The 10,582-nt window shown below is 36.4% G+C and overlaps 1 protein-coding gene across 1 annotated transcript in view; it reads right to left on the bottom strand.

Moving 5' to 3' along the window:
• Positions 1-2,742: 2,742 nt before the first annotated feature.
• COL24A1 (collagen type XXIV alpha 1 chain) overlaps positions 2,743-10,582 on the bottom strand; it is a 381,932-nt gene continuing 374,092 nt past the window's right edge. Inside the window, exons 58-60 of the mRNA XM_088022947.1 lie at positions 8,705-8,814; positions 5,967-6,182; positions 2,743-2,889 (exon numbers count right to left, since the gene is read on the bottom strand). Of these exons, the coding sequence (XP_087879073.1) occupies positions 2,743-2,889; positions 5,967-6,182; positions 8,705-8,814 (473 nt within the window). The remainder of the gene's footprint in view (positions 2,890-5,966; positions 6,183-8,704; positions 8,815-10,582) is intronic.

Raw genomic sequence — 10,582 nt, 5'->3', positions numbered from 1 at the left:
TTTACATTCCAACCAGCAACATACAAAGGCTCCACTTTATCCACATCCTTACCAATGCTTGTTACTTCCCTTTTTTTTTTTTTTGGTTTGTGCTTTTTTTTTTTTTTTAGATTTTATTTATTTATTTGAGAGAGAGAGACACAGTGAGAGAGGGAACACAAGCAGGGGCAGTGGGAGAGGGAGAAGCAGGCTTCCTGTGGTGCAGGGAGCCCGATGTGGGGCTTGATCCCAGGACCCTAGGATCATGACCTGAGCCCAAGGCAGACGCTCAACGACTGAGCCAACCAGGCGCCCCTGTTTCGTAGTGAGTGTCAGGTGGTATCTACCTATGGCTTTGGTTTGCATTTTCCTAATAACTAGAGATGTTGAGCATCTTTTCATTTGTTGGTCATTTAATATATCTTCTTTGGAGGAATGTCTATTAAGTCCCTTGCCCATTTTTCAATTGGATTGCTTTTTATTTTGAGTTGTAGAAGTTTAAATTAATTGATTAATTAATTAAATTTTGGTGCAAAATGGTGGGCTTTTTAAAAAGATTTTATTTATTTATTTGACAGAGAGAGAGACAGCGAGAGAGGGAACACAAGCAGGGGGAGTGGGAGACGGAGAAGCAGGCTTCCCGCGGAGCGGGAGCCCGATGTGGGACTCGATCCCAGGACCCTTGGGATCATGACCTGAGCCGAAGGCAGACGCTTAATGACTGAGCCACCCAGGCGCCCCCCAAAATGGTGGTTTTATTAAAGCATGGGGACAGGATCTGTGGATAGAAAGAGCTGCCGAGCTGTAGGAGTTTAAAAAAAAAAAAACATTCTGGGGTATTAATTCCTTATCAGATATAAGATTTGCAAATTTTTTCTCCCATTTTGTGGGATGTCTTTGTACTCCCTTGATAGTGTCCTTTGATGTACAGAAGTTCTTAACTTTGAAGTAGTCCAATTTATCTTTTTCTTTTTTCGAACATGCTTTTGGTGTCATCTCCAAGAAATTATTGCTAAATTCAATGTCATGAAGACTTTCCCCTATGTTTTCTTCTAAGAGTTTTATAGGTTTAGCTCTTATATTTAGCACTTTGATCCATTTGAGTTGTTTTGTATATGATATCCAGATAAGGGTCCAACTTCATTCTTTTGCATGTGGATATCCAGTTTTCCCAGCACCATTTGTTGAAAAAACTGTCCTTTTCCCATTGAATTAGTCTTGGCACCTTTGTTGAAAGTCAGTTGACCATACATGAGAGAGTTTATTCTGTGCCATGACCTCATTTTGTACAAGTAGGAGATAAACCCTCTAATCCTCTTATAGGTATGTAACAGATATTTTGTAATGAGGCAAATGTACAGAGTACAGAAGGACCATGCCAGAGGGCTATTATACATAATAAAAGGATATGGTAACAAAAGAAGAAAAACGAATACCACCAAAAAAAGATTTAAAGCATATTTTTATTATAGATAGGTAAGTGTGGTTTGCTGTGGCTAAAGATATGTTTATAATGGATGTACAAGCTTTTCTATATACCGAAAGGTATATTTTTCTTTTAATACTGAACTAGCGGTTCTCTGACAAGGAAAGTCTGAATGGGCTGAGCCTATTTTAAACGGCTAAAGACTTTTTTTTTTTCCTGAATCTTGCTTTAAAGACTGGTGAATTGAATTCTTTTAGGTCCCAACACAGTAAATTTAACAATAGTGAAATAAAATCAATGAATACTACAAAACATGTAATTCCTATGAAGCAGAAATAATGCTTTTTATAATTTAAAAGCAGCAATTTCAAAAGATTTGCTGAATTAAAACTTTACAAAATATATATATACATAGTATCATTCCAGATGATCATGGATTTTTTTAAAATTAGTATATCACAACCCCAAACTCTAACCCAAACCTACTACTGGAAGTAGCTGGCCTGTAATATTTTTTACAACAATTTAAAAAATAAAAACAAAAGAAACCTCCCAATTCTCTTGTGCATGAGCACAGGTGACAGTGTGCTGGCTTTGATTCCATATCCACGAAGAGAATTTTAAAACAGAACAATGACTTCACATAAATAATGTTTTACTTGCTATTAAGTACGTAACCAAACAAATTAAAATAAGTACTAACAACCAAAACATATCTTGATGTAACCAGTACATACACTCTTAAAGAATGACAAAGACGAAAAAAGAAATAAAATAGTCTCTGAAAGCCACAAGCACCTTGATCTAGAAAGAGCACCGAGCAACACAAAAAAGCAACACGGAAGAGGTAGTGCACCACCGGCTAAGATGTATATGCCCGCTGGGGGCCTGAATACAGCTTAGTGTTTGGGAAAATAAGACATGTCAGACTGTGGCTTGTAATTTTTAGACAGAAGCATTGCACATTTGGAAGCATTAGCCAGTATTGCTCCACAGTGCTCTGCATCTCCAGCTGTCTAATGGGTACTTTGCTCTCAGTCAAAAAATAGAGGCTACCCTGAAGAATTCCATGTTTATAAATTTTCAGTTCTCGGGAATTCTCTAAGAAAGCTCAGATCAATATAATTTTTTAAAGAATTAAATACTTTATCAATTATAGTCCTTTAAAAATGCCTTTTCTCCTTCTTAGGAGGAAATCTTTTCTTCCTGAGATTCTTTAAGATTTAGCCAATGCTTTATTCCATGCATTGCACAATGATAGCATCTTTCTGTCTGAATTTTTCCCTCTGCAGCAATTACCTGGCCAACAGCACAAATTCTGAACTAATTCAGAAACCTTAAAGAAAGCATACAGAACTGCTTTCCATATAGTACTTCTTTGGGGTTTTGAGATGAGGAAGTTTTTGTACTTCAATTACTGGAAGCTGATTAGGGTCCTGGGTGTGAAAAAGGAATTTTGCCTTATGCCACCTGCCATCTTGAATCTGTAAAACAAGAACAAAATGCTTTGGTATGTAATTGTGTCATTAGCAGTCATTCTCAGCAGACGATGCCCTTCACTGTCAGACAATGAAGATTTACTTAAGGATTAGAGATAACGAATAGAAAGTGCCCAGAACAAAGTCAGTGCTCAATGGTAACAATCACTAGGGCTAATTGAAAACATGGGTTCATTCCTTTCTCTAAGTGGCACCAAGTGTTCTGATTTTTCAGTCTCAGGGACTAAGGCTAGGCTTCTGCTTCTCTTGTCTGTGGATCATTGGACCAGATATAAATTAAAAGGCTGTACTCTTCCTAATCTGAGGAACACCCATCTGTTGTGTGTTCCTTCATCTGGGGCTGATTCTTTAGGATGGGCATTCTTGGATGAAAGGCAATGAGCTATCTCACCCTCTCTGAACTTTAGGCAGGAAATAACCAGAACTGCTTCAGTCAGAAGTAAATTACAAATATGTTGAATCACCTTTTAGGTTTCTTTTTTTCCAGTCTGTGGTTACTGTTTATATAGTTTGTTTCCTCTCTTCTTTCTAGGCCTTTCTGTTTTTCTTATTACTGTATGCTCTTTTGTTTCTGACAAATTCTACTATGGAACAAAAACATCATAAACTCTCTTATGATTAAGATTCAACAAGACAAAATAGAGAAATACAATTGACTAGTTTTGTGATGCTTTTTAAGTTTATTCACTTACTCGTTTACAGAATTATCATGATATAAATTTTAAAATTTGAAGGATCCTTAGCGATTATTTAAGCTATAAGTTCCATTTACTAGTCATCAGCTTGGTATGTGTGTATAAGACACCATTAGATTAACTCATTAAGTCTTTCAAGCAATATTTATTGAATACTAAGTACAATTGGCACAGTTGAGTAAGATGTAGTCCTCTATTTTCTAACAGTGTTTGGGAAATATGAAGATGAATTAATTAGTTCTGGCTTTTTTTTTAAAGATTTTATTTATTTATTTGAGAGAGAGAATGAAAGAGAGAGCGAGAGAGAGCACATGAGAGGAGGGAGGGTCAGAGGGAGGAGCAGACTCCCTACTGAGCAGGGAGCCCGGATGCGGGACTCGATCCTGGGACTGCAGGATCATGACCTGAGCCGAAGGCAGTCGCTCAACCAACTGAGCCACCCAGGCGCACTAGTTCTGGCTTTTGGATACTAGCAGCTTATAAATCTAGTTGGAGAGGGGAAACACAAACACATAGACATTAACACAAGACAACACATAGTGAGCGCAGTATAAATAATGTAGACAGTGAGTGCTAAATCCCTCATTTCCAACTGAAGTACTCAGGGAAAGCTTCAATGAGCTCAGAATTCAGAATTTAAAATGGGCCTTCAAGTATGCCTAGTATTTCCACTTAGTTAGAGAGGTAGAGAAGGCATTTCAGAGAAAGATAATGACATGAGTAGAAACAAACATACAAACAAAAAACTGCTGGAAAAGTAGAAGATGGTTGCAAAAATAAGCCTAGAATGGGGATGAAGTGCAGATTTTGATAGAAATCCAGGTACCACCATTCTCTTTATATATAAAATTTGAAAAATAAAAACTTACCTCACACAGTTGTGAGGATTAAATGAGATTACAGTTAAAGTACCTAGCAGTATAGTGTGTCATGGGCTTTGGAGTTATACACACCTAGGGTTTATTTCTTACTCTCCACTAATTAGCTACATGACCTTGAGCAAGTTATTTAACCTCTCTGTGCCTTCACTTTCTTACCTATAAAATGAAACTTCTTTACAAAGCTGTTATAATTAAATAAAATAATGTATGTAATACAGGGTAACTGCTATATAATAAGGCCTCAATGACTAATAGTAGGAATTATTGTTGATTTTATTATTATTATTAACAGATCAGTTTGGCCATACTTTAGGGTTAACAGCCAATGAAAGCCCAAACTAGAAAGGTAGGTGGGACCTGACTGTTTTAGGTGCTAAATAAAGAGCTGGTAAGTTTAGATTGTGTCTCAGAGACAGTAGTGAGTCACTGAAAGTTTCCAGAAAAAATGATTAAAGTTAAATGAGTTTGTTGATAATATTGATCTCTTTGCTTATAGAGAATGAACCATATATTTCTAACAGTTTGCCTCTCATTTTTCAAATACTCAAGCACTATTTGTCTGAAAATAAAATGTGAAAAAGTAGAGTCCCCTGGAAATGATAAGAGATGTTAAATCACGGGCTTCATGGTACACACGAACAGGAAACCAAACTACTTAAAGTCATTAATGATATGTATGTAAAATGGATGCTCTTTATAACAGGGTTGGGAAATTCTTCTGTAAAGGGCTAGATAGTATATGTTTTGGATTTTGTGAGCCACAGTCTGTCACATTTATTTAACTCTGTCATCATAGTGTGACAACAGCCATAGATAATAAGTAAACGAATGAGTGTGGCTATGTTCCAATAACATTTATTTACAAAAACAAGTGGTGGGCTGGATTTGATCTGTGGACTGTAGTTTGCCGACACCTGCTTTATACCACAGTATTTTAAAATTATAGATTTTTCATGACATTTGTTATTTAATTTTAGTAAGAAAAATGAGCTATTATTCAAATATTGATTTTTAGGGCCAGTGAATCTGCAATTCTGCCCATATTTGGTATCAAGTATAGGGACTGACAAAATGAAATACAATGGACTTGCCTCTATAACCTGTATTCCAGACATAATGAGATGTAGAATTACAGTAGTGAAAATATAAGAAATCAATCTATTTATTTATATGCTCTTTCTATCCATGCAGGGGTAATATAAATATTTCATATGAGCAATAAAAATTAAATTTATGTATTAATGTCTGTTTTGCATATAAAAATCCATGGATAACCAGTGGGTGTGACAAAAGTTGACAAGATATGATATAAGCAAATGATTGATTCTGAAAAATGTAATGTTATTACAAATCAGGCACATTAAAACTTACTACCCTTCTGGATCTTCAGTTTGCAATTAAAGTCTTATCCCCGTTGTTTTGATTTTATGGCCTTATCAATTTTATGTTAGTTATACTGAACAATTCTAAAAGTGCCATCCCTTACCTTGCAGTCATCTGAAAGTACTTTAGGTTCAAGAAGAGTGTTTTCTTCAAAAATCTGGCCATTCCATCCCTTGAAGCCAATAGGCAATCCTGAGCCATTTGACTGAGCACTTGTCCACACTGGCATGTTTAGACAGTGAATGGTGATAATATGGGTGGCTTCTGAGCTCAGTAAGTGAAGGAAGTTCATCTGGACTTTTCCAACTCCAAACTCCAACTAATGTCATAGAAATAATATACAGGTTATAAGGTGGCAATTGAGAAACTTCTAATTTGGGGGAAATCTGAGGAAAGTCCTTGAAATGCAGCCTTGAGAAAGCCCCTTTCCTTGGCATTTAAGTGCCAGTCAACAGTGTGCTGATAAATGCTTAACCACTGGCTCTTGCAAGGGTGGAGTGGGGGTGGTAATCCCTGATTTACAGCATTTTCCAATTTCCGTGGTATAAACACTCCTACTCTGACTGACTTCCGGCAATCATGGTAGTATCACTGAACATGGGAGTTGGAAAGGGGTGTTAACAATAGGGTCTCCTGAGTCTGTATGAGCTGGCTTCAGCATACCTTTAGGCTACTAGACATGACAAAAAAATGTTATATAAATTATATATAATTTATATACTTTCCTTTGAAGATCTTTTTTTGAGTTTCCAAAGATAAGTTACAAGTTGCAGTAATACCTTGTTGAGTCGTTTTAACTATGAGAGCCTTTAAAGACAAGGATAGAATCTTATTCTTTGTGTTGCCAGCCCCTAATGCAGTTCCAGTCATAGAGTGGAGTCATCAATAAATGCTTATTGAAATGAATGAATGCATGAACAAGTATTAATAATAAAGTCAGCAATACAGGGCAAAATTGGAGCAAGGAGGTCTGTTGCAGGTTTCCCAGGCTTGGACAAGGAAGTAGATTTTTCTATAGCTTTTGACATTATTATTATTTTATTATTATTCAAGCAGGCATATTGTCATAACATAAGTGAACAAAAGTGGTTTCTACAAGGAATTTATATTAATTTCCAAACCTAAAATTAGAAAAATATCAGTTATGAGGTATCAGAGAAGGAAAAAAAAAAAAAAAAGACAACCACCAAAAAAGTTAAAGGAAAAGGGAAGAAAGGCAAAAAAAAGAAGGTCAATGAGGATGAAACCATGGAAGGATCATCATAAGGAACATTAGAGTTTAAGTAGATCAGGCTCCTTTATTTTATAGCTGAGAATCACAAACTTGTAAACTATTTAATCTTTCTGAGCCTTAGTGTCTTTGTTGGTAAAGTGGAGTATGACACTGACATGGCAGGATTGTTGTAAGGATTTAAGGTGCCAAATGTCACTTACCTAGCACAGTGCCTGGCACAGAGTAGGCTCTTTTGTGGCTCAGAGTATCATTTGCCAGGTTAGTAGAGGGACAGAGACTAGAACTCAGGTCCCTGGTTCCAAGTCTACCATTCTTTCCACTACCTGCCCAGTCTTTCTCAGGTTGAGTTTATGGATAGGAGAGATAGGAGAGTTGATTCAGCAAGGAAGGAATTAGAGTGCAGCAACTTCACTGTTCCTATCTCCTTTGTACACACTTCCCGATCCCCATCTGTCTTCTGTGATAAACCAAATAAAAATCCTGGGCCAAATCCAGGGGAATGAGGATGATCATGCAGATAATCTGGAATTAGGACTATCATGCTGATCTTCATCAGAGGAACATGGATTCCCTAGGAATGGAAGAATCTTTCCTGCCTCTGCTTTGAGAGTAATAATGGTGAATGCCTACCACGATGAACTGGTGAAACACCCTTAATGAAGAGGGATATTTTAGAAAAGGGCAGTGAAACAATAAGCAGCTACAGAGACTAACAGACTGCACATTTTAGCTGCTGCCTCTTTATGATGGACCAAACATACAAAGGGCAGGTGTATCAGTTATTTGTCAATGAGAAATAAGTCCTTGGTAATAATACCAAACTGGTTTAACCAGAAAAAGAAAGAAATGCAGTTTTGATTTCTTCAATATGTTATAGGTAGAACTAAGCTCTAGGTTTTATAAATGCTTGTTATAATCCCAGTATCATACCAAAATAACTTTCATTCATTTTATTATACTTGGAAGAAGTTTTAAAAAATATTCAATGGATGTTTAAGGGAGGTTCTTTGTGCCAAATCCTCAAAAATAGCAAGCTTTGTGGCAAAATTCCTTTTAATGATGTCATTTTCAGAAAACCTTTAGGTAACTGATTACTTACTAATTACAAACATTGCAGCTGTTCGGGGATTTTCTAATGTATGTATATGCAAAAGAACATATGTATCACTTTTTTTTTTTTTTTTTGAGAGAGAGAGCATGCATGGCAGGGGGAGGGGAGAGGGAGGCCAGGGAGGGGCAGAGGAAGAGGGAGAGAAAGAATCCCAAGCAGACTCCCTGCTGGGATCACAACCTGAGCCAAAACCAAGAGTCAGCTGCTCAACTGACTGAGGCACCCAGGTGTGTGCCCCCCAACATTTCTAAAAGGAAATTAAAAAGCATAATCAGTAGAATAAGCCATGACATGCCAATCATAAAATATACAATCAAAATATCAAGATTCTACTAGAATTGTTTTTTAAAAACAAAAAATTCTTTCTTATATATGGTAGAAAATGATCTTGCTTCCATTCATAAAAATCATAATTATTTAAAGTGACAGAATTTAAAAAATCATGTTCACTGATACTGGGCAAGTACCTGCATATATTCTACAATTCAATACATACCTTTGTTACAGAAATAGGAGATACACATGTCTGACCACCAGCACTGAAATTACAGAAAACCTCAATGGCATCTGAAGGGCATCCGAGATTTGGATCAATCCAGTATTTTCCTATTAATTCATTGTAAAATGTAAAAATACTTAAACTCCATACTAAAACATATTTGAACCATCATTGCAAATTATCACACTTTAAAAATATATTTTTATAGTCTTAATTGTAAAAAAACTTAGAAGATTATGAAGATATTTACATTTAGTCAATGAATGAAAGCGGTGAGCGTTATGTAAAACTGATACCCAAAATACTGGGTTTTTCATATACCTATCAATTTAAGGGCATTTTATAATTTTGACAAAAACTGATAGAATGGCTGAATTTACTGCTTCTTTCCACAGATGAGCTCATCAGCTTAAAGGGAACTGTCTAAAATTACATAGTTAATAGAAAAGTTGCAGTTGATGTGGTGTACTTATATACATCTGTTCTGTCATTACAGAGTTTAAAAATGAATATATATATATATATATATAAAACAGAAACAACTTCTATCTCCCTGAGCTAAAATATTATCTTTATAATAATCAGAATAAAAATAATAAAACATCCTTTGTTTTCACAGAAAGAAAATATACAATTAAATGATTATCATTTTTGTGCTTTCTTCATCAGATTTGTGAGAAAAACTGAAATCCCTACAGCCAGTGTAAGCCTGCCAACTTTTGTCTTCACTGAATGCCCAGCAGAATCAAATGGAGTCTTAAAGTCAGCCTATAGGAAATACTCAGGCTGAAAAAGTACTGATCTAGTATCTTAATTCCAGAGTAACAGGCTCAGAATATTGAAGTAGCGCCTTATTCTAACAGCAAAGACTAAGAATGTTTGAATGAGATAGCCCTGCTTTTTTTGCATTAAAAAGGCAAGACAGTCAAACAGTATTTGGCAAATGTCATTTCTACCGTAGGTAGAAATCCTTGTCCGTTCCATCCTTACCCTATTGCAAAGATTCCTCTACCTCATGCTGGGCTTCCTCTCTGGTCTGTTATTTTAGACTTCCAAAACATCCTCAACTCTTCTTTCCTTTACTATTCTAATCCTTCAAAGTGAATACTTGCTGAACTGGTGGATCCAAGAGTAGGGACTGTCCTCTACTGCAGCATTTTCAAATTTGGTGGCATTAGAACCACCTGTTAAAACTCAGATAGCTGGGCCTCATCCCGAGTTGCTGATTCATTAAGTCAGGGCTTGAGAATCTGCATTTCAAGAGAATCTCGTTCTGGTCCAGGGACATTTGAAGAACCACTGCTCTATTGCAATATGGAAGAAAGGGGCAAAAGAAATCCTACCCTCTGGTCCCTTTTTGTCCCCTTCCCTTAGAATTTTGGACATTTTGTCAAATTTATAGAAATGAGTGCTGGACTTTTTACCAGGGTCTAATGCAGGCTTCCAATCTTACCTAATGGGGTAAAAACATTATCTTCACTACTATCTCTTCTCTTCCGAGAAACAGTTTCCTTCTATTTTGTGAGCTAATAAATTCCTTATAAAAAGTTTTCCATCAAGCAAACTCTTGTTGTTATATACGGTAGAATTCTTTGAATTCAAGCATTATGTTGTATAATGGGGACCTGGTAGGGACTTCGTAATTTTTTTCCGGATATGCTGAGCTATTAACGAAGCACTATACCATAATATATCTTTTGTAGGCCTAAATGTTCTAACCCAAAACTGGCTCTCCCATGAGGACAGTGCTTCCCTTTCAGCCCTTTCAAGTTCTGCCACAGCCTCTATTAGCATTGTGCCTGGAGTAGGGAAGGTGTCTTTCTTGCTCTTCATTGCCACCTCCATTCTCGCTATTTTTTCCCTAAAACAACTCCA

This window comes from Eumetopias jubatus, unplaced genomic scaffold, assembly GCF_037043125.1.
Source record: "Eumetopias jubatus isolate StellerSeaLion01/CBP00866 unplaced genomic scaffold, mEumJub1_p1.0 scaffold_4, whole genome shotgun sequence".
Lineage (NCBI taxonomy): Eukaryota > Metazoa > Chordata > Mammalia > Carnivora > Otariidae > Eumetopias > Eumetopias jubatus.
The sequence above is the reverse complement of the archived record's forward strand: the minus strand, read 5'-3'. Positions and strand labels throughout refer to the sequence as shown.